Source organism: Centruroides vittatus, unplaced genomic scaffold (genome assembly GCF_030686945.1).
Source record: "Centruroides vittatus isolate TY-2023 unplaced genomic scaffold, ASM3068694v2 contig_18, whole genome shotgun sequence".
Taxonomy (NCBI): domain Eukaryota; kingdom Metazoa; phylum Arthropoda; class Arachnida; order Scorpiones; family Buthidae; genus Centruroides; species Centruroides vittatus.
In genome coordinates this window covers 5,690,353-5,716,220 of record NW_027121101.1, presented here as the reverse complement: position 1 = coordinate 5,716,220, position 25,868 = coordinate 5,690,353, and the positions used below count along the sequence as shown (strand labels likewise).

At 29.3% G+C, this 25,868-nt stretch overlaps 1 protein-coding gene across 1 annotated transcript in view; it reads right to left on the bottom strand.

Moving 5' to 3' along the window:
• Positions 1 to 249: 249 nt before the first annotated feature.
• Positions 250 to 25,868, bottom strand: part of LOC136969625 (fasciculation and elongation protein zeta-2-like) — a 41,901-nt gene continuing 16,282 nt past the window's right edge. Inside the window, exons 2-8 of the mRNA XM_067263878.1 lie at positions 19,290 to 19,395; positions 15,310 to 15,445; positions 12,771 to 12,866; positions 8,201 to 8,433; positions 2,865 to 2,940; positions 1,682 to 1,747; positions 250 to 1,614 (exon numbers count right to left, since the gene is read on the bottom strand). Of these exons, the coding sequence (XP_067119979.1) occupies positions 1,598 to 1,614; positions 1,682 to 1,747; positions 2,865 to 2,940; positions 8,201 to 8,433; positions 12,771 to 12,866; positions 15,310 to 15,445; positions 19,290 to 19,395 (730 nt within the window). The 3' untranslated portion in view covers positions 250 to 1,597. The remainder of the gene's footprint in view (positions 1,615 to 1,681; positions 1,748 to 2,864; positions 2,941 to 8,200; positions 8,434 to 12,770; positions 12,867 to 15,309; positions 15,446 to 19,289; positions 19,396 to 25,868) is intronic.

Sequence of the window (25,868 nt, the reverse complement as noted above, 5' to 3'; positions counted from 1 at the left end):
TTTTTTTTTTTTTTGATTATTTTGAAACAAATTTGTAGATTGACAATTAACTACCATAATAATAAAACATTTTGCTTGTATGTTTCTATAATTTTATTAATTTATTCAAAGTGAATATATTTTATTAAGATTTAAAAATTTTTAGGAGAAATTAACTATATTACTGATTATATACCAGTAATTTAAGAAAAAAAATATTAAATAGAAATTTACTTGATTCATTTTTTAAAATAAAAGATTTAACTCAAATACATCATAGAAGTTATTTTTTATTTCTCAAAAAAAGTTTGAAAAACTTGTCACAAGAATATAATCATCACCACAGTCATTTATAGCTACAACTTTTAAATAAATAAATTATTACAAATATATATTTGTATATTATACATTAACAAAAAGACCAAACAAAACACATTAAAAATTATACACAGCTATAATAAAAAAAATAATAAAAAAAAAATCACAGCATTTAATAAATGAAGGTTAAAAATGAGTATACGTTTCAAATGTACAATAAAATACTTTTAATTGCACAATTCCATATCTTTGGTTATATATTTGTTTCCCTCTTTAAATAACAGTCGTATAATAACAAATGTAAATTGAGTATTAGATATTTTCAATAGTTTTAAGAAAAAACATTCATATTCTTTTCAGAAAGACAAAGTGGTGTCCTCACATAATAAATATTTTATATGACTACCAAAATACAAGATAGGAACGGTAGAGACATGTAGCTAAAATTTTTAAATATTAATTACCCGTTGAACTTTTAAATTCTTCTCCAGAGTGATAAAAAGATTTCCATTTAAAAAATAAGTAGAAATAAAAAATGAAAAAGAATCAGCACAATAAATGAGTCATAAGACTGGGGGGGAAAAAAATAGAGCTTATTCCATAAAACTGGATACTTTAGCTGATAACAATATTTAACTTTGCATTTACATATACACATATACTGTGCAAATTCTTAAAATTAACTTAATATTTACAGAAGAGCCACATTATAATATATATATATTTTTATTTATATATATATATATATATATATGTGTGTTTCTGCCCTATTAATTTACATTCTACAATAGCAGCTATAAATAACACTTCACAGTGTTTTCACTCTCTATAACTTACATTAACAATAAATCACAGCAATGCCACAGAATTGACTACACCAAGCAAACGATTGAAAGCCTGGAACTATTTATCAGATTGATGTGTATAAATTTCATTGTGATGACTTTACCAAAATTCTCTAAGTGTTTTGTATTGATATTTTTTTAAAGTATAAATTGGTAGTTTGTAACCTAAATCATTACAATTGCACTAGCAAGTGCTTAAAATATTCACAAATGATGCCAAGTAACACATTCATTTTGGCAATTTTTTTTAGTAAATAATACTGTAGTAACCAAATATTTGATGCATTGGTTTATTGATATCTTGGCATTTGCCAATATTTTTCATAAAATAACTTATGTTACTATATTAAATATAGATTTAATAAATAATATCAAGTTTTATGCTTAACTAAACTGTGCTATTGCAATGAATCAAAGTTTTATCTGATAGTTCTTAATTTGATGCAGATGACTTCTTAGGTAGGACACAACACTAAAAAACAAATAGAATTTTAATTTATAGTAAATTGAAAAATAATTTTCATTAAATAAATACATACCTTTCAAAATATAATCTGTTAGCAATGTGGGAACAGTAGGACTATCATCACTGATAGCTTGCAAAACTATAAATGATTTATTTTTTTATTACTATTTAAAAATATATTTATAGTAGTATAATAATTTTATTATTATTGAACAATTCAGCTAACATCTATTTTTACTTCATGAAAATATATTAATTATTAATTTACTGATAATTATTTTTACTTCATGCCATTAAAATTTAAGAACAAAGTTTCTTCTCTCTCAATGCATTTCTTATTTTGAGAATGATATTCAGGTCACTCTTAAGGGAAGCACACATCTTACATCCAGCTTGGGAGATGGCCCATTTTAAACATCTTGAAATCTAGAGATTTACAAAGCAACTAGAAGAGCAACTATCATCAATTATATCACACAAACAATTTAGCTGACTGGAAGTCTTTTTTTGGGTACCCTAATGGATGCCACACCTTCCCCATCTTTACATAGACACTGATTTATTTGTTTTGATATGTATGTGACCTCTGTAATGCATGTGGCTGAAATTAAAAAATTTTATGTTCTAATTACTAGCTGTTGAATGTATTTAAAACTTGAAGATGACCAATTAAAACAGTCAAAAATGTTAGTTTAGTTATTAAAATAGTTTTGCTGCTAGATATTCAAGATTTTTAACATGTTTGTTTGTTTACACATCCAGATTTAAGAGTTGTATATTAATTTTACATATAATATCTACTAATATCAAATTTTAAATTAATACCATGAATTGCAAGCAACTCTATAGATAATGGGTTATTAGATATTCTTGATATTAAACATTTTGTTTTAATGGATTCATATTAAAAGAATGATAGATTATAGATATTAAAAAAAATCCCTCTATTACTTAGTAATACAGATTATACAGGGCAAGTCAAAAATCTCTTGCACTCTTTTCATTCCAAAATAATGAAGATATATTAATTTTGTAAATGTTTGTAATTTTGTAAATGACTTTTTTTGATCTGAAAAATTATTTTCAAGATCAACCAAAAAAAGTCTCAAATGATTTTATCTGATGTAAAAGAAATTTGCATTAAACAAATTTATTTTAAATATCATCTTTAAATGTAGGGAGTGTTAATTTATCATAATAAAAAATTAAGTTTTAAAAAAATCTTTAGTTTATATTAGTTTGTTAAACCCACTTACTCTTAATAAGAATCTGAAGAGTTCCATTATCAGGCAATCCTTGTTCGGCATCATATGGAATGACTGTATTTAAATACTGCAAGAATAAAACAATGATTTTTACAAAATTTACTTTAATTGTACAAATAAAATAAAGTTCAAAAATAAAACACAAGATTTTCAATTAAATAATAAAATTTCCAACAATTAAATAAGACCAAATTTATATGGCTGATGGAAAAAATTTTACAGTTTACTTTCTAATTTTCTAGAAATAATGAAAAATGGCATTGAGTATGGATTTGATTATGTAAAATGCTCATTAAGTGAAACTTTGTTAGCTCAAAATCTCTACCAATTCCTGCAAACAGTATACAGGGTTTTCATATAATATGGTCTTGTTAAGTCAAATTCTTGATACTTTTAACTCTTATCTGTTTTCCCTGTACTCTCCTTTCTTTGATCAGTTGGTGATCTTCACTTTCTCATATATTCCATGTGAATACAGACAATCAGAATAAACAAACATTACAGCTGCATACTGAAAACAGCAACATGCCATTAGAACCTTGCATTAACATCCTTTTACTGATATGGTATGTTAAAGGCATTCTGATTGGAAACAAGTGGGGTCTTGATAATGCACTCAAAAGCACCATAAGCTGTGTACAATTCTGTAATCATTCTATGAACAGATTCTTGAAAAATGGCTTGATAATGAGAAATTTATGGCCACAGAAAAATCTAAAAAAATTGGGTATTAAACTTGTTAACTTGAAACTTTAAATTGAAATCAGGATTTTTCTACCTTTTACACTTCAACTTAATGAGGTTTTACTGTATTTCCTCCCTACAGATTTGTAAAGCTAGTTAAATTGCTGATGTATTTAATATTCAATACAGATATACAAGCACAACCAGCTATTCTGTATCTGGGTGCTATTACATTATGTACAATGAATGCCTTCAAAAAACATGGCATAACGTTACTCAATAAATCGCAACCATCCCTGCACAGAATGTTATGCAATGATAGAGATTGCTGATCATTATTAGAAAAATCAGGGGTATACTTGATTCCTTTACAAGCTTAAACAGGAGCAAAAATCTTTTACATAGGGGTCACATCTGAAAAATTAGCAAACCGTCTTCAGGAACATCAAAGTAATATCAATAATTGCAGAGCCACTACTGATCTTCTTACAAAATAATTACACACCATTATGGGCCAACCTTAAACTAATAAAACCATGTTTAGACAATAGAATCCTTTACTTATGGGAGTCTTTGTGTATAACAACACACAAAGCTTGTAATAAACCATCTCTTCACCTTCGAGAAGTTTGGATCAGTCTATAAGAAGTTTTAACATGTTAATTTTCATATATATTATACATGGTGTGATTTTTAAGTAAGTACTGTTTTAAAATAGGACCGCTGCAGTGCTACAGTTGGTGTTCTGTGAATGTGCGCTGAGTACCTACATCTGTTGGCTAGCCACAGATGCAATTACAGAAGCATTCATTCGTTTTATGTTTGTTTGTGTGTGTTTAAAATGCCTCAGACAATTGAAAATCCCACCGATTGTGAAGTACATGTCGCTACTTTGGAAGAACACCAGCACAACTCAAAAAAGTGTGATTTTTTTTATTGTCATAATCAAAATGAAAATGTAGTAAATTTTGATGTGTAAAAGTGTCATAAAAGTAACTTGCATATTTGGCCACTAGGAAGCAGTTATGTGAGTGTTGAATAAGTGATAAGTGATATTCAGTTAAATCTTTAAATGGGATTTTCTCAAAACTAGTTATTTCGAGTTGTGCCGGTTTTCTTCCAAAGTAGCAATGTAGTGATTCGTTTTTTTAATGCAAAAGACATGAAAGTGGCTGACATTCATCAGCAGATTAGTGAGGTGTTTGGAAAAAACATTATGAGTGATGGAATGGTAAGAAAATGCATTTAAAAAAATGGCTAATACACTGTAGCTATTAATCATTCTATTAGAATGTTGTAACATATTCATATTCTATTGTTTGTTACCTGAAGAAGACAATTTTGAATTTGTCAAAAGTGCTTGTTATTCTTAATTTTAGATTAAAAGCTTATTTAATGCCAACAGACAGTAAAAATTTCATAATTATTATTCAATACAGATTTTTTTTAATCATTTCTCAAAAGTAATATTTTTCTTAGACATTTTTAAATACAAAAATCAATCAGAGATTGTTAACATTCAAATTAACACTTCTAGATGATTTCATGTTTTAATAAAATTGGACATTAAACATTATTACTGTATTATTTTCACTAATTTTTCTAAAGTGCTTCATTGCCTTTTTATTGCCTAAGAAAACTTTTCATTGCATCAAACCAAATTTAATAACAAGCATAAAATCTTTCTATACTCTTTAATACAATATAACTACAACACCATAGAAAAAAAAAAGCAGAGTTATGAAATTCACAGGAAAGATAGATTTGAAAATGACCAAAAAAAAAGCACAAGAGATGCAAAGCATGATCATTTATTTAATAGCTAGAGTTCATACCAAGGCTTTTCTGTTATAGAGTGTAGCAATGCATTCTATTACAAGAAATCCTTGTTTAACATGATTAATTAGTCCAGCAATTATTGTATATTAAGCAAAATTGCACTAATTGAATATAATAAACAACAGGAATGATTACAATTATTTCTATCAATATACATAAATTTAAATTTATATATATATTATATATAGATGTGTAAAAGTAGGTACACAGTTGAGAATCTGAGAAATACAAATGTTTGATGTTCATTATTATTATTTTTATTATCTTTTATTAGTTCATATTCCTTATTTGTGATTTAATTTGTACATAAAAATAAATGTTTTTTCTTCCTATTTTCTCCCTGTACGTTTTTTTTCCATAACAACAACTGTATACCTACTTTTGTACATTCCTGTGTATATATATATAATATATATATATATATATATATATATATTTGTGTTTGTTTATTTTTATTTTAGGATTATATATTATTCCTGTATTAAAAGATAAAATCATTAAAATGAATGAAAAAATAATTGTATAAATATTTATTTAATACATACACTTTATATAACCACTATTTTCCAAAATATTTAAATAATGTTGTTTGAACAGAATTAACCTTTTTCATTTCACCATACAATTTGTGATAAGTGCCAATTGCCTCATATATGCTTCTACACTTCTTTCCGTATTAGGATCTGTGTCAAAGAACACGTCCTTGGTATGCACAATGTGATCAAAAACCAGCTGATATTTTTCATTTCCCAAATGTAAATCAATCCCATTTGCACATCCGTATTAATTGTTCAAAGAACAGTCCTTGTTCACAAATAAAGCTGTTTTCTTCAGTTAATAAAAAATCATCCAAAAAAAAAAATCAATTAGTGATTAATTATGTTAATGTGCTGTCATTTTTAAGTGCATAAAGTCTTTGTGATTGGTAATGACCTACATCTTTCATATCATATTGTGCATGTAGTTATTTTCAAGTAATTTGCAGATTTACCATGGAATTTGAAATTTATGGTTTGTAAACCCTCCATTATCCAGCATAATTGGAAATTGACTATACCATACTTGATACCACCTCACATCATGCTTAGTGTTGAGCTACTATGCATTCCTTGAGGAGAATCTCAGCATGATGGTGCTGTCATTTCCAAACCATTCTCTGTTCTGTTCTGACGTAAGTAGATGCAGGATTCATCAGTGAACAAAACATGTCTCCACACAAGTGTTTAGTGCTGTCAAGTCCTGCACAAAGAGCAGCTTTGGATCCAGTGTCACAAGATTAATTACCTATTTTTAGCAGATTGCCTGGCTCACATGTCAGCCTCACAAAAACATCTAGCTGATTACACAGACACAATTCCAATTCCACCATCTGTATGCTGTGATTGAGTTCTAAACTTATTCACAGTAGCAAAGGAGTTGCATGCTTCCATACTCCTGATGTATCAATTCATATACTCTGAAATTACTCGTTTTCATGCATAACTCCCTCTTCAGCATATCCCTATGATATACAGCATTGCACTATGTTGACATTATGGCCCAAATGATTGTCATTGTCATGCAGTGACAATACAACTTTTCTCAATTTGATAAACTTGTTCTATTTAGTGGTGGTCAAATAGTAGAATACTTCACATTATCATATTCTAGACTAGTGTATCTGAAAAATCTTCTGCAGTTACGTCTCATGAGACAACAGTCTATTGTGTGATGTGGCCACTTTTATGCCTCTTGTCTGTTACTCACGTCACCAATCATTGCAAAACTTTGATCATTTGCAAATTTCTGATACCTCTATCTTTCCTGTGTATTTTGAATTTTATTCTTTAAATTTCTATTATTTTAAAGAAATATACAAAATAATAAATTAATTCTTTTAATAAAAATAAATGTAAAGCAACATTTTATTTTTTAAAAGTTATAATACTTTAATTAAAAATGTTTCCAAAGTAGGCTTTAACACAGTTCAAAAACAGTTTTAAATTAAAAGTTTTTTATTTCTAAAAATAAATGTTCCTTTAAGTTTTCTTTTTATTAAAATCAGTAAAAGTGAAGTTCTAACTAATGTTAGATCAGATATGAGAAGGATATATATATAAAAAAATTTTTTAAATTATATATCCTTCTCATATCTGAGAGACAGTATCTCAAAAGCAATATTGTCCCTCAGAGTTAAAGTATGATTTTTCATTATTAACTTTATATCATTATTATTTTTAACTTTTGAATTTGTGTATCAAATCCACACACAGTTAGATTACATAATTGAAAAGCATTCTTATTATTTTTAAAATTAATGAGGTAACATTAAGTTTTTAAATTTTTTCTTTATATATTCTTTTCTTGTAATGTATAATTTTTATCATAACTACTGAAGGAATGTAATAACATTCCATTTATGCAGAAAGACTGAATAAAGTAAGCTGCACAATAATCTGCAAAGATCCAAAAAAGATATATAGGGTCCTATAAATCCTTTTCATATCCAATGTTACAAATAAATTAATAGCAAAAGTGATCATTAATCATTCAATTATTGATTTAAATATACTAATGAACATGTGATAATAATTAAGAATCATATGTATAGTTGATCATTTCATAATATCGAACTTCTGTACAAAATGAATAATATATGACAAAATTTATATCAATTAAAAAGGAAATTACTAGAAGTTCTTCTCTCTTCATTATTGATATTAATTACAATTTCATTATTCTAAAATTAATGAAGTTATGATATAAAAAGTATAACTCATAAAATGAGTATTTGAGAAAATAAACAAGAATTCTATAAAGATTACCTTTGGTTCACCACTACAAACTTGACGTCCTCGTTTTTTATCAATATTATACTGGCGTCGCCTATTTTGAATACTTAGTAGAAGAGATATGAAAGTGTTTTTAAGTTCTTTTTCAAATTCTAATTCATCACGTAAAGCAAGTTGTTGTATTAATATTTCAGAATGTTCTTGAATCATCTGCTCCAAATCAGTCAAAATTTCATTTAATTCTTGCAGATTGAGTGCATTCAATTCTAAAAGTATACAATTTTCAATTATTTTCTGATTTATAATTTGTTGAAATTTATAAAATTTTTCATATAAAATCTCTATAGCAAAACGTTAACCACTGCTAATCAATTTACTTATATAAAATTAAAATGAAATTGGTGGTTTTCTTATAATATACTATTACTAACCTAAGCACCCAGCATTACTCAGAGAATCATAATGATGATGCTACATTTGACAACATTTTTTTTTTGTTTGGCTAGAAAATGCCATGTAATTTACAATATTTATAGATATATCCACTGATAATACAGAAAAGCTTGTTGGATGGTTTCAACACTATACAGTATGTGAATGATCTCCCATAGATGTTTCAAAAATTTACATGTAATACAATTAAAATCCAAATTGTTAGCAAACGTAATCAAACTGCTAGATTATTTTACAGGCTATATTGCCAAAATTATTGATCCAGAGCAAGGATTCCTGTTTTGGATCATTCTTTCTTCCAGAATTTCTAAATTATTTAATTAAATTCAAAATTAATTTCTAAGTATTAATCTTTATGCAAGAATGAGGCTTTAATTGATTAAATATAGCCTGAAAAATAATTACAAATTTAGATTTAAGTTTGGTTCAAGACAATGAATAAACAGTAAATTTATTGAAATGGAGTCAGAACCAAAAGATCAGATGGATTAATCCATGATCTATTTCTGGCATGACATAGAAATATGCTTTCTTTTTGCTTAATTTTTTGTAAAAATATGTTGATTTATTATGGAATAAGGAAAAAATATAATGAGAATTTGTGTAGGGTGTGAATCCATGTCTTTTACATTACTACTGCATTATTCAGAAACTATAAATGAGCCATAGTAGTCAGCAAATATAGTTAATTGATTACCTAATTAATTTTAGGACACTACCTGCATAAAACAGAAATTAAAAAAATTAATTGATAAATTCATTTGTAAAGCAGATCATCTAGTGATCAATAATGAAACAATCTTTGGACAGATCTGACACTACTTTCAGTATAACATGAAAAATATATTCATTTTATTTTTTTTTCTTTGGCTTCATTTTTTGTAAAAACTAAATTGATTTATTGATGATTTTATAATTTCTCTGAACTGAATAAAATCATGATAACCAATATGAACCATTTTTATTCCTTCAGAGTTTAATAAATGGAAGATAATATTAGATATCAATGGAAATTGATAGTTATCTAATATAGGCTACTGTGTTTATAAGATTCTGGTCACAGTATATTAGATCGCAAATAAAAAATATTTTGTATCACTATTAGTTTCTTCATATAGATATTCATATCAATTAAAATTTGTCTGACTTAATACCAGTGAATTGATTTGTTTAATGCTAAATTTCATATCTACTTTAATGCTTTTGCAAAATTCAATATTTTAAAATTTCAAAAAATGAAATTGATTTTAGAATTAGTTTAGCTTTAAGAAAAATGTTATAAAATATTCATGTTTAAAATAAAAATTTGTTGAGTTTTTCAAATCTATACTACAGTGTAATTATGCAAGGTGCTAGTCCTTGCTTAACTAGCACCTTGCATAACAAGTATTTCGCATGACAAGCAAAACAAAATGTAAAATAATAACGAGCAATGTTTTGCATAATGAGTGACGAGGAGAGGGGATGGAAGTCCCGGATTATGAGCATGCTCCATCAGACTGCATTTAGCACTTGTTCTGCTAGCATCTTACTGTCATTTGTGATTGCATATTTTTCCAAACTTGTGTTCACACATATTATGTATAAACATCAACAACCATAGTCTGTTATATAATAAACATGTCAAATGATATGCCAAATTCTTGGGCTATGTAAAGGCTATAATTAAATAGTAGAAATTAATTAATTTGACTAGAGATAGGCAGTTATGCTGCCATCTCGTCATAAATTTAATGACCAATTCCAAATTAAATTTTTTAAATGTCTAAATTAAAAATTAATTATTTATAATTATTAAATTTAATATGAGATAGCAACATAACTGCCTACGTCTAGTCAAATTAATTAATTTCTAATATTTAATTATAGCCTTTACATAGCCCAAGAATTTGGCATATCGTTTGGCATGTTTATCAGACATTATCTGTGATTTTTTTTGTTTTCTGCAAATTGAATTTGCATTCCAGGTTGGTTCATTCCATGCTAAAAGAAAAGATGATGATGATGATTGATGATTCACACTCCTTAACAATGTGTATTGTATAATTTTCTTTCAATAAATGTTATACATAAAATATTTGAGTATTTTTTTCGGCATGAATGCATTATCGTATTTTACATTAATTTATATGGGAAAAATTGTTTTGCTTAATGAGTGTTTCGCATTAGGAGTAAGATTCTGAAATGAATTATGCTCATTAAGCAAGGTTCCACTGTACTTATTTAAAAAAACCCATAATTCATAAAAGTAATTTAAATTCAATTTTTAAACTTTTATGATATATCTACACTTAATGTTGAGCCAGAACCATAGCTATGGGGGCTATAAAGTAGCTAAGACACTCAGCTTAGTTGGCTGTGTCCATATACAGTATACAGTGTATAACATATGCTTTCACTTTCTTCATATAAATTTAGCCTCCAATGATTTATTCCTGGCTACAGGACTTTGTTGAGCTTATGTTGTATTATAAAATATATTAAAATTTACCTTTTAATACAATTAGTTTATTTGTAAAGTACTAGATATAAGTTAACTTACATGAACTAAATTATCATTTGTTACTCAAAATTTCTATAATGTATTTTAGCAATTTAGTGAATTAGGATTTATTTAATTCTTTTACTTTTGATGAAGGAATTTCATTCTTGAAAAATTATTCAAGTGTTTATGAGATATAACAATAAATAAGCTAAGGTTGTTTTCAGACTAGCAACAAAACTAAATGCTGTCAAATTCTACTGTTGCTAGTGTAAACAGCTTTGTAAGTTGACTTGCCAGAACTACCAGTTCTCATGTGCTTGCTTGTCTGAACAGATTTAGCTGGAGTTGTGCGATTTCTCAAAATATTTTCAGTTTGTTTTAATATTTGGCAAGTTAAACAGTGCAGAAAAAATTTTAATATCTCTGTATGAAGAAAATGCATTATTATGGGATGTGAATTCTACAAGTTACAGAAATCAAAATAAAAACAAGAAATATTAAAATTAATTGCAAGAAAACTTAATACTGATAGCAACAAAATTTTCAACCTAAGGAGTCAGTTTATGCAGGAAGTGAAGAAAATTAAAATAAAGAAAAGAATACTGGTATAGATGAAGTTTTTATATCTATTTGGCTGTATTTTTCTGCAACTATAGTATATTATACTGCAAATATATAAGTAAGTTTTTAAACTGTTGTGACACTAAGTTTTAGTTCATTGAGCAAGTTATTAAGCCCATAAGCCCTTATAATCTTTCCTTCTTAATATCCATTCTTAATACCCAACATGCTCAGTTTCTCTTCTTTGTTTTTTTATTGTAACTGCTGCTTATAATTGACAATGTTGTTGCAATATGAACATGTTTTACCAGTGCCATGTCAGGTAATGTAATGAAAAGGGCTTAACATTTGACAAATAATACAGGGTGTCCCATTCAGGGTTGACCCTTTATAATTGTGAATAACCTGCAACAAATGTATTTAACAACATAATAAATAATGCTTAAAATGTTCATTATTTCATGCAAAATTTATTGCATGCCTTAAAGAGGAGCAAGGGCAGCCTTTTCTTGCATCATTGGTCCAATTTTCTTTAAATATTCTGTGAACAACAACTGATATTTGTCCATATTAAATGAATTTGTGAAGAACTGGATGATTATAAATTTCAGGAAGATTATTTATAACAGGACAGAGCAATGTGCCATACCTCTTCATCCCAGGATGAAAGAGATACAGTTGTTGAGGACACTTTCAATACCTTTTGTAATGTAGATCTGTTTGACATTAAATAAGATATGTTCAACTTTTTATAGCATACCTTTTGTTTATATGTTCCAGAGATATTCATAATTTTAAAGGGTTAGCTCCGAGTGGGACACCCTGTACTATCACAAGTCTAAGTTGCAAGAACTCAGGAGGCAGAACTGGTGCAGCACTTCTAACATATAATTGACAATTATAGCTAGTAGTGTAAACTCATATGGCAGTCACTTGCATGGCAGTCACATTTGTCTCAAGTAACTCACCAATCTATCTGCATCCTCATAATTAGCTTATTGCAAAAACCAAAGAATTAAATTGGTAATATGTATGAATACCACACATTTTAATAATGTGTAATATTCAATATCTGAAATTAATCATTTTTAAAATGATACATACTTTCTTTGCATAATCCAGTTATAATGGTGCTTCTAATTTTATTTTCTTCTGGAGATTTTTCAGGAGAAAGACAAGTCAAACCTCCTGAAGGTGATTCTTGCTGTAAAATAATAAATACTTTAATTGTTTGTGTGTGTCTGTATATACATTAAACAAAAACACATTATTACATATATATTTACTGTAATTTTTAAAATGCAATAATAAGTAAATAAAAGTAGTAAATCAATTCAAAATTGAATCTGAGATTTATCTCATAAATACCAAATATATTCACCATGAACACTAAATAAAAATCTCTATTTATAATATAAATAAAGAGAAATTTGTTGAAGGTCATGGAGCAAGGGTGGCTATGAGTCCACATTTATCATCATACAGTACTGTGTTATATTTAATTTAATTTGTTTATTTTCCTGATTTAATTTATTCTGATTTTACTTCATTTTTTTTTTAAATCAATTTTCAAATAATTATAACTTTTGCTGTAATTTTAGATTTGAAAAAGTTCAAGCATAGAGATGATCTCTCTTTAGAATATATTTGTTTTTAATGCACTTGATAATTTTCATAGTTAATAATGTTCTTATAAAAGAATGAAAATCATTACTGAATAAAAAATTTAATTTGGTTTCCAGAATTAAACATTTTTTCTCATCTTTCTGAATATGGTGCCAAATTCAAGTATTATTTTTATTGATTATATTTTTAATTGAAACTTAAACTTTTTTATTCAATTTGTTCTGATATGTTTCTAAAAAGAACCATACTATGAAATTTCACTAATATTTCAGTCATGATTATATATTTAATTAGTTTATATAAGTTATAACTGGAATTATATACAGTCAAACCTGTTTTTATGCGGTGAATAGGGACCGCATAAAAAAAGTCTCACAGAAAATAACTCGTTTTAAAGTCGTAGTGTTAGTTTCTAAGGAAATTACCTTCCTCTTCGTTTGTTTTTGCCCTTATTCATTTTCAGGGATTATGTCTAAACATAAAATAAAAATCCTAAAATTTTATATCTAAATAGAAAAAATAATACAGTACATTTACCTTCAATTTACACTTTGAAATGAATCTTATCTTAATGGTCCAGGAATGTGAAAGCACTTTGAAGGTTTAATTAACGTAATTAAAACACACACAAAATTTATTGACAACAGATGTCAGCACTTGACTGCATCGTCTTGTCTATCGTCTGTTTTACATATTTTTGTCCAGGTGGTGTTTTGTTGACTTAAAAAATAAATTATTTCATTTTTCGCATATTCATGCAATAATATTACTGTAATAAGTTCATTTATGCCAGAACTATAATAAGTCAACGTGAGACATGACAAAATGCATGAGACTAGTCACCAACTACTGGTATACCGCACAAATAAAAAAATCGCATAAAAAAAATCACACAAAAAAGACCACATAAAAACAGGTTTGACTGTATATATAAATACTGAATCTGCAACTTTGTCTAAAATGATAAAATTGAAGATTCTTTCACATCCATTTACAAGATAGGAATAGTTTCTTAGATAATACAATTTCTTAATTTTTTTAGTTGTTGATAGAAATCGAGACAAAAACCTATTTACAATTTTGTCAGTATGATTTTAGCTTAACATGGTTTTTATAACTATTTCTATGCTGGATGTTCAAAAAGTTTGCAGAAAAGAATTTTATCGCTTTTTTTTTTATTGACTTAATATACATTTAAACAAATTACTCTCAAAATATTCATCTTCTGCAGCAACACATTTCATCTAGCAATCATACAGTTCTTTGAAAGTCCTGAAACCCTTCATTTACAATCATCTGAAGTGCACTTTTTGCAGGGGCAATCACTTCATCTGTGTTGACAAATTTTCTGCCTTTCACATGTGTTTTTATGTAGGAAAGAGGTAAACTGTAAGCTGCAGATAACACTTCCAGAGTTTGTTGTGGTGTCTTCTTCAAAAGGACACAAAATTTGAAGTTTGTTCTTTGTTCAACAGTGGACATTTTCACATTAAACTGTACTCTAAAATCTTGTTTTTACCATGTTGAGAAATGCACATGTAGATATGTCACAAACTGACTGTGACATCACTTAATGTGCTGTGGCTCAGTATATAGTTGACAAGAATTTTAAAAAAATTGGAGTCATTCTCACTCTACCTACATACATTACAGATGTTTTCTGTGAACTTTTTGAATATACTATGCATAACTTTTACTGCCTAGATGTCCTAGCCTTAGTTATATAAGTGCTTAAAGTTTGACACTTATAGTTAAATGTTATTCAGAAATCTTGTTCTTATATTAAAAATTATTCTCTAGTAATGCATACATAATGCATCATGTCTAAAAACAATATCAATGAAATAATTTTTATTCGTATTAAGAATTATGAATATCAAAATTGTCAAGAATGTTATTGCCCTTAATTAAATTTTAAGTAAATTTAAAATTAATATAAATTTCATACCAAATCAAAAGTTATAAAATTTTATTTTTTTTAATTTTCTGTTTCTGCATATAATTTTTAACTTTTTACTTGCCTGCATCATTTCATCAATCTCTTCTAATACTTGTTCAGCAGTTAGAACAGGTTCTTGTTGAAGTCCTGAAATAATTAGAGAATGCATGTCTTCTTTATCCAGCTCATCATCAAATCTACCACCATCACAATCCTAAAAAATAATATATAAAAAGATATTAAGTGTTAAGCATTTCAAAAAATGACAATATTATTAGTTAATATAATTTTAAGATGAATTGATAAATATTTAATATAGATTAGTATGACAGAAAAAAAATTACACTAATCTCAAACATTCTGAAAGTTATTAAAACTTCTAAACTTATATAATTAAGATCATGTATTATAAGATTAAAAAACATTGTATATAAGTAATAGCTTTTATTCATGATAGATAAAAAAATGTAATGATTTATATTTTACTCTACATTTTAGTAATTCTACTGATTTAAATTTATTCTCCTTTTTCATTCATGGCTGCTCATAAAGAAGCAAATTCAATCTGATCAGATTCTCAGAAATTTTCATAGATCATTTAGGTCTATGAAAGTTTCAGAGAATCTGTGGTGGGTAAATAAAAACTCTTAGTACTCATTAAGTTGAAAAGAGAAGACAATTTACTTGTTTTAACTAAGAAAATAGAATATAATTAATAACTTAGAAATGTTGTTGTTTTTTTTTTTTAATAAAATTTGTTGAGTAATTGATTTTATATATTTAATTTTACTTCATCATTATTAGATCTAAAATAAGTATTACTAAAAACTGATTTGTACTTCAATAGATTCATTATACTATTATTATTTAGTCACTGAAAAACAAATCTATAATTCAAATTCATGACAATAATTCAAGTAATTTTCATTATTATATTATAAAATAACAAAGATAATGAAGATTGCAGTAATTATGATGATAATATGCCCAGTGGAGTCACTAAATGTGTGGAGGTGTAAACTGCACTGGGCAATACTGTGAGAGGGGAATGACACCAAAATGAATATAAAATTTTTGTGCATGTTTTCATTTAAAATTGATAATTGTCATTATTTTTTTAAAAAATAATAGCCTGTAATTAGTTATAACAACAAAAACATTTTTTGTAGTTGTAAGCCCAACTTATATATATCAATATACAGTAAAGCATCAATTATCAAAAACAATTTGGAACGGGAGTTGTTTGGATAACGGATCATTTACAAAAAAATATATTAAACACAAAACCGTACTGTATATATTTTGTATCACATATCTAAAAATACATACCTTACATATAAAGTACATTAAAGTAGGCCTAAAGTTTAGGTTGGCAGGGAGGGGGAGAGTGCTGCAGTGCCACAGCACAAGCAAAAATTTGAATTTGCCAACTGGAACACTTTCAATTAATTGGTATTCGATGCTCTACTGTACCTACAATGCTAAAACTCTACTAATTTACTCTTTGAACCTTCTAATGCATTCTAGTCTGAGCTGTCATTATTCCAAATTACAAGAAAAAATATAAAATATTTTATAAATATAATACAATTACAAAAAACAATAAATAAATAAGTGTAAATACATGTAGGTGTGCATATGATATTGTAATCTAAAGGTGTAATTTTAATCTTGCTATTTGTTTATGTTGTTACCCCTACATTCAGTAATATGCAAAAATTATGATTTAGTAGCATTACATTAGTATTTAGAAAAGACATTACTAAGGATTGTGTACAGTCTCTTACAAAAAGTGATCCATAAGGGTGACACCATGAGTTACCACACTAGGCAACACCAATCCTAGTAATGCAGCTTAATAATTCAATAACAATGACACATTTAAATATGATAAAAAATAATCACATTAAAGTATATAATTTTATTTTGTTGCTTAAAAATATTGTTCATCTTTTCTACTAAAATATATTTTTTTAAATCATACATTTTGTCATAAACTTAAGAAAAGAAAAAATAATACAAATAGTATAAAGAGGGTTTGAAACTTTAAGACTTAATTTTAGTACATGGCTAGGGCTAAAAATACATTCAGGTATCAAATTAAAGCTCTTATTCTGTAGATGATGCAACTGAAGAGAGATTTGAGAAAGGTGCAATGGTTCAGGCATGGTAGAGTGGCAAAGATACAATGTCAAGTCTATGGAACAAACATGTTGAATGCTCACATGCCATCTAGCAATTTATTTCATTTTTTTAACTGTTAGAACAACCTATTACTCACCCCTAATCTGAATTCTTGCTTTTTTTTTCCTAACTGTATATTAATTAAAAGACTTCTTGCATTATTTTTTAATAATAATAAATTTAAACACACACTATGTATTTAAATAATAAAATAAAATTAAGAATCACTTTTATTTTTGAACTAAACTGTTTTAATTTTTAGAATCTATAATAAAAAAGTATATATTAGTAAAATAAATGCATATACTTTTCAACACCAAAAAAAACAATAAAAGTTTTTTTAATAAATTATTTTTGTCAGTATTGACCACAGCACTATCTATCAACTTTTAGTGCCAATCTCTGTTTTTCTTTCAACATTACTCCATGATGAGAACAAAATAAGATTCTAACCATCAAATTCATTACTTATAGCTAATTAATATATTTCTCAACAAATCTACAAATAAAAAGAAGAATAAACTTAAACATCTAACTGGTGGTAGGTCTAAGAGTTTTATTTGCAAAGCCCAACAAAGTGATTGTCAGGCAGGCCACAACTAACACCACTGTTAATCTGAAGCCCTGTTAGTTGAAGTTGGTTGGCCTTAAAAATGTTAAACTGCCACCCTGGAACATGGATGCAAAACTGAAAGAAGCTGTGGCCGTCGGCCGTGTTTTTTTTGTATAATTTTGTACATATGTTCGTATTTTTATTGGATTAGTTTTAAGTCTTTCCTGTTTCTTTGTTCTAAAATTCTTCCTAGAACGTTTTCTTAATCCTTCTCCCATGGGGGTAAGACGACCAGTTCCGAGAACGTGGGAAAACAAAAGAAGAGTGTGGAGCCTGAGGGTAAAACGGCTGAAGAGAGACCATTCTTGTGTGGGATCCGAAAGAAGAAGCACGAGGAAGGCAGTGCTCGAGAGTGAAAAAAGGAAAGAAACAAAAGAATACGAGAGACTGCAAGGTGCTAAGGGATCCGAGAAAGAAGTGGAGAACAGCGAACATATAAGTAGAACATCGAGACAAGTTAAAAGATAAGGTCTACGGCAACAGAGGAGTCAAAAGAGTATAAAGGAGAAAAGAATTGGAGAAGGTGTCTTACTCCAAGATTCATCGATCAAAAAAAAATCCCGGGTATTTTCTAATCTTTCTCTCTGTCCTTTATTCTTAATTTCCATTTTTTCATTTTTATTTTAGTTATAAGATAGATGTAAGTTTAGTTTTTAAGTTAGAGTAAAAATATATCGACCCGCGTATATTTGTCACGTACCACGAAGTCTTGTTTGTTGGTTAGATAAAAAGAATTGGTCAACGCCTGTGTATCTTGACTAAGTAAGTGAGATAAAGTTGGGATCGTGTAAAAAAAGAACCGTTTCGTTGTGAATAAATAATACTTTGTGCTATTTTTGTAATCAAAGCTTTTTTTTGTACCTTCCTGCTCGCGGGATCCAGTACGTATCATAACGAACTTCACAAAGCTAATGAGAGATAGGAGCAGTGGGAAGAGCCCATGATACCAGAGAACATTTAGACATGAATCACATGCAGATGGATCTGGAAAACATTTGCTATATTGATGATTTTTGTGCAGAATGCCAAATCTTAAATGAGCTCTGATGGATTTTTTTTCAATTAAAATACAATTAATATCAATTTCAATGAGTTTCTGCTAGTATTTTTTGAATTAAAACTTTTTTACTACAAAATAATGCTTTAGGATGTAATATCCCATGCAACTCCACTTTTTTTTTAGAACATGCAACAAGTTAAATAAATACTATAGTTAAGTTAAATAAATACTATAATAATTCTTTAAAAAATTCATACAAACCCTTTTTTGATTCAAATTCAATGAAGGCATATGTAATCTGGCACATGATTTAGACCAATCAATTGGAAGAATATTTCCAAAATTTCCAGTTAGAGTCCACCACATTCTATTAAAAATACACAATAATTTAAATTTAAGCTAATTTTTGGCAATATCAAAATATCAATTGTATATAGAACAAAAATAATATATATAATAAATAACTATTAATTAGTTTACAATAATAAATGAAATGAAGGAAAAAGATTATATACAGTACAGTTGTACTAATTCAAACCTCTGATTATCTGAACCTCTTGTAATCTAAACAGTTTTTATCATTCCTCTAACTAAAATAATGGACTTGTCAACTGTACACTTGCAGTTCACATGTAAAGTAAACATAAGTCACATGTTATAAGCATTGTTGCTCATTCTTTCTGTGACCCTGTTTGACTTAACAACAATTCCAAACTCTATCTGATTTTGAATCCTTTGAGACGCACTCCCTAAAATGATTCATTTATGATGAACTAACATGTATCAAAATTTAGCTCAAAGAGATGCAAATGGTGCCCCAAATATTTTGAAGTTTTGAATGTAATATGCTCTTTATTTTATATGTATAATTATATGCTTTGTTGTTTTCAGAGCAAAACCTAACACTTACATTGCTGTACATAACCTAAAGCAGTCTTTCCATTATGTGCAAGATGGCACAATTTTGTCTTGAAATTTAAAACAGTAATACTAATAATGTGAATAATCTTACAAAAATAAAACTGTTTTCATTAAAAGCACTGAAATCCATTAATATATTATTCACTACATTACTGAAAGTGTGAAGATCCTAAAATGGCGCCGAGAATTCGGTTGTTTACAAGATCGCTACCTCGGGAAATTTCGGAAAGTCAATCGGAGCAAGAACGCGCATCGGGCTATAAACCGGACATCTGTAAAGCGTTTCTTCTAAAACAAACACAACGCGGTAATAAACGACGAAGGGAATGTCGCGGTGCTCGTATACAAGAGTCGAGATGTAAACAATTAACAAAAAAGGGGAGTAAGAAGAGAGACAGATGGTCAAGGACACCTGCTAGACCATATGAGCCCGGGATCGTCGCGAAAGGGGGGGGCAGCCACAGAACGTTTGGCGGATCGGTTCAGCCCGATGTCCGCGAGAGGGGGCAAACTGTGTAAATTATGTGAGTAGCTGTCAACGCCCGGGCGCCGTCCCCGGCCGAATTTGGTTTTCGACTTGCTTAGAAACAGTAGACTGACCAATCGAAAAAAGGAAAAAGGGACTTAAGACCAATCAAGAGGGAAGATTCGGGGGAAAATCGTATAAAAACCCCCGTATCAAGGTCAGAAGGAGAGACGACGGAGCTTTCTACCCGGAAGTGGACGACGGTACTCCAACCAGCCACCTACTCCTTCGCCGACGTCCGTCACCGACCCCATCGGACTCTCCTACCCGACTGCCCCGGGGCTTTACCGACGACTCCGACAGCATTCTCCGATCGCCGTCATCCGGAGCGCCTTCTGCCGCAGACGATCTAGATCGCATCTTGTATTGTAGGCCTACTTTGTAAGTTTGTTTTGAAACTAAAATAAACGGTTATTGTAAGACACTTGTCATCTTTGCCTCTGCCGCCACCACCCACATACGATCGGTCCCTAGGTTTTTTCCTGACGTGCAATTAACTAATTGCCCCCATATGTCGGCAGCTTACAAAAGTGAAATTTGCAATTGACTTCATAACTAATATCTAAGTATATATAGAATTCTGCAGAGTCTCTTTCCTGCTGTCTGGTACTTTAAACAGTAGTCATATGCTATCTGTAACAAACTATTTTTGTCTTTCATCCTTGGTCAAGATATTATTGTATTCCTGTATTAATTTCCCAGCATGCTCTGCCACATTTGTTACTAGAAAAGTCAAGAAGATATGGAAAGCTAGTTATGTCTGTCTCTTTCCCACTTATCAGGATCCAAGTTCAAAAATTGAGCTGAAACTTCAAATCTCGAAAAGAAATTCATGATTTCAGAGGTAACAAATTGACTTATATCTTGTGACAATATATTCTTCACATTCTTCTCATTTATGATATATCTTGTGTTATTACTGTTCTCAGTATAACCAGCATATCTCATAGTTTCAACTATTTTCAGTTTTATTTCCTTGAGCACCTGGGCATCAAACAAAGAAACAGTTACTATCTCAAGAGCCAAATACCACAAATGGCCACAACACTTGTGTAAAATCACCTAGAAAACTTGAATGTCTGGATATTCTGCCAATGCTTTAAGGAAAAAAACACATTGAATGTGCTTCTATAGCATTTGGACACATGAATCAAGCTTCAACATAGTTTACAATAAACAAGCAGAAATCTCCAAGTGCTTATTCTTCTGCATATTCCAGATAAAACTCTTTCTGAAACAAGAATATTTTTAAGTTATATATTGCATTTTGACATCCACCAGGCATGGAAAGCACCTGGATAACAGAAAAAAGTTTCACAAGGTGAATTCATCCTCAGAAAAATTACAGTGAGCTCAAGGAATTCCTTGTAGTCATTCCTATACTTCCTTTGTTGCAAAGAACTCAAACAGAACTGCAATACTTGGTCATGAGTGTCATGAACAGATTGTTCTAAAACTTCACTTGCAATTCCAGTCTGAAATTTTGACATGTCTATAGTTGGCCATTGATCTCTGAACTGCTTGAAAAGTTGCACATTAAACTGCTTGAAGAGTTGGTGATGCAAATTTTACATGAAAAACAGTTCTTAGTTCTATACCCAATATGTGTCATTGGCAGGGAAATGGAGCAAGTCTCTCTTAAGGAAATGCTCCAATAAAACACAAGCTCCTCTTTCAGGTAGCCAATGTTTGAACGAGTAGTGTTACAACACAAAGTCTTAATTTTCTCTGTAATGCCACATTCTTCAAGTACATCATGTACTGCTTTTGCTTGATTCTTCCCAGTTCCATCTTCAAGTTTAAGAACACCAACAGTTGCATGCTCCCTTCAAACAATACTACAACTGGTAACCTCTCAACTGCTCCAAGTTCAGTAAACTCGAAGTTCGTAACACTATCCCCCCCTCAGACACAATGGGGATTAAGTTTTTTCCATCCTTACTTCAATGTTACATGATACTATTTCTGGAAATAGAGCAATGTGGGTTGCATGTGCAGGGTGTCTGGAAATATTTTGTCACTTGGAGCATCATCTATTATTATTCTGTTCAGATAAAATTTCAAGCACACAACTTTTATCTGAATTGAAACAATTCTGAGAGATGCATCCAAAAAATTCTAAAATTAAATTTTCTCCATGTTAATAAGAGAGTTATTAATATATATAAACACACATACCAGATGATCAGAAATAAAGTACTCCTATTCAATGCTGTATAGAGAGATATTTATCAGTCCAAATGTAACCAAATCTAGTATGATAACATTTCAACATATGCAGAAAACATTTCCATAATAAAATTATACCAAAACTCACCACTACTCAAAAAGTACATAGCATATGTATAATGCACATATGCTATAATTAATTTCTGGCTATAAAACCACCTATGATATGTGAGATACAATTCATATTACTGAACATCAGCAGCAATGGCCATAACTATGCCTTGAATGGGCCCTTCTTGCAAATGAAAGCAATTCAATGTTGCAAGTGCACTTCAAGAGTTATGATACTTTAAGAAATTGTGCAAAGATGTGTTGCTGCTCACAGCATCATATCTTGCATTAATAAGTTTTGGACAAAATTTTTTCCTGTGGAAATCTCTTCCACATGTTCAGAAACATAAGCATATAAAATTTGGTTGAGTTTGGACTGTTACATATCCACACTGTCTAAATGCTGTCTAGAGATGTCTCCAGACAGCATTGAACCAGATTTTATAGCTTATGATCACCCTATACACACACACCCTTTTGTATACTGCATGTGTGCAGATAAGAACTGTACTTGTGCTAGGAGTTCTGTCACTTTAAAATGGTCTTTGCATTTTTTGTTATTTATAATTTTATATAATTCTTTATAATAATATTAGATTTATATAATGACAAATTTTTAAATTTATACATCAAAAAATTTCTATAAAAATAATCTACAGTAAAAGAACAGAAAATATAATTTAAAGCCAGTCAATAATAATGTTCTAAAATACACAAGTGGCACTGAAGACATCAATTGGCATTGGAACATAAAGTACTGAAACTTAAATTTTGGTGACTTAAAAATGTAAAATATTTTGTTTTATAAGATTTTGAAATTTTATAGTAATGCACTTGATGTACTCTCTTGGTTTTACCTTTTAATGTCAATGAGTCAGTAGGTGAAGTCAATGTCACATATTTTGTGTTAATGTCATACAACATACATGCACGTCATCAGTAGGAATCGAATGAGTTTGTAGACCCTCTTTTTCCAATATGTGCAGTTATAATTCATCACAAAGCAGACACTGATTAATGTTTATATTTGTTTAATGATGAAAAAATATGTGTGTATATATATATATATATATATATATATATATATATATACATACATATTTACGACTGTATATATATATACACACACACACATATACAGTCTATATACAGTCATATATATAGGTCAGAAGGTTCCCAATATATACAGTTGTTAAGGCGAGTATGGGCCGCACTCAGTGGTATAGCCCCATCCCAATATATACAGAAACAAATTATATAATACTCTAAAACAGGGATGAGCAACACGCGGCCCGCGGGCCGCTTGCGGCCAGTTAAACATGTTTATGCGGCCCTCCAAGCATTTCTAAAATTGAATTTATTTTATCGACTTTCTCCCATCAATATATTGTTATAAAATTAATTATAATAAAATGGTAGTACATACTAAACCGAAACAATTTTTTGTGACAAGATACACACTTATCGGCGACTTGTTTAAACATGCAATATGAACGCGCCGCGTCTGTGCTTGTTTGTGTTTGCTTCTGTCACACAATCAGTCAGACTGGTAAGCTGTTAACTAGCAATTTTAGCAATTCTTGTGTTTCTTGAAAGGCGTGAGTGCAATATTATTGTCTAAAAGGTAATATTAGAGTTTTTTTTAATTCAAAATTAAGTTTTCCTACAAATTTTTTTAACTTTCAAATTTTTAATCCATAATAGCATGTTGGAAAAGCAAACAAAAAAACGAAAGGTTGCGGATGAGCACAGGCATTTCCAAGAAAAGTGGAAATTTGATTATTTTTTCACTTTCGTCAAAGATAAAGCTGTATGCTTAATATGCTCAGAGACTGTGTCGACATTAAAAGAATATAACATAAAAAGGCATTACGATACAAAACATGAACAACAATATAAAAACTTAACAGGACAACTCCGGATAGATAAGTTTAATCAAATGGAGAAAAACTTGGGAAACCAACAGGCTATTTTTAAATATCAAGCTATTTTATCAAATACGGCAGTAAAGGCTAGTTTTGTTGTCAGTCAAATACTGAAAAAAAAAAAAAAATGAAACCCTTTGCGGATGGAGAGATGATAAAAGCATGTCTGACTGCTGTTGCAGAAATAGCATTTCCTGATAAAATAAATATTATTTCAAACATTAGTTTATCAAGATTCACCATTGCAAGAAGAATTGAAGACTTGTCCGAGAACATAGCAACAACGCTTCGTGAACGCATTGCAAAATTTGAATACTGTTCTCTGGCACTTGATGAGAGTTGCGATATTAGCGATACAGCACAACTGGCTATATTTTTACGTGGTATTGACACCAAATTTAATATTACCGAAGAATTGTGTTCACTGATTCCAATGCAAGGGACTACAACCGGCAAAGACCTGTACGATGAACTAAAGTCTGTGTTGGAAAATTTTTCAATTTCATTAGAAAAGATTATTGGTATATCGACAGATGGAGCACGAGCAATGTCAAGCATGGAGGTAGGAGTATCGGGAAGGCTATTTCAAGACATTAAGAAGGTCACAGGAAGGGAAATATTCGTTAACCACTGCATAATTCACCGGGAAAATTTGTGCGCGAAAAGATTGAGTTTGCCAAATGTCACAGTACCAATAATTAAACTAATCAATTTTATAAAGTCGCGCACGTTAAATCACTGTGAATTTAAAGAATTCCTGAAAGATTTAGAAACTGAATATGGCGACGTGGTTTTTAATACCGAAGTACGTTGGCTTAGTAGAGGTGCAATGCTAAAAAGAGTATACAACTTAAAAAGCGAAATACAATTGTTCTTGGATATGAAGGGATATGCCTTTCCTCATTTTGATAATAAAGAATGAATGTGTGATTTTGGGTTTCTTATCAACATGACTCAGCATCTCAATGATCTTAATGTGGAACTTCAAGGCAAAGGACAGTTTATTCACAATTTGTATGATAAAATTCAGGGCTTTGAGCGCAAATTAAAATTGTGGAAACAGCATCTTTTGCAGAATAATGTGTCTCACTTTCCACATTTACAAAAAGAAAACGTTTCTCTAAAAATACGCACAATATATAGACATTTTAATCAACGAATTTCAATTACGATTCCAAATGTTCAAAG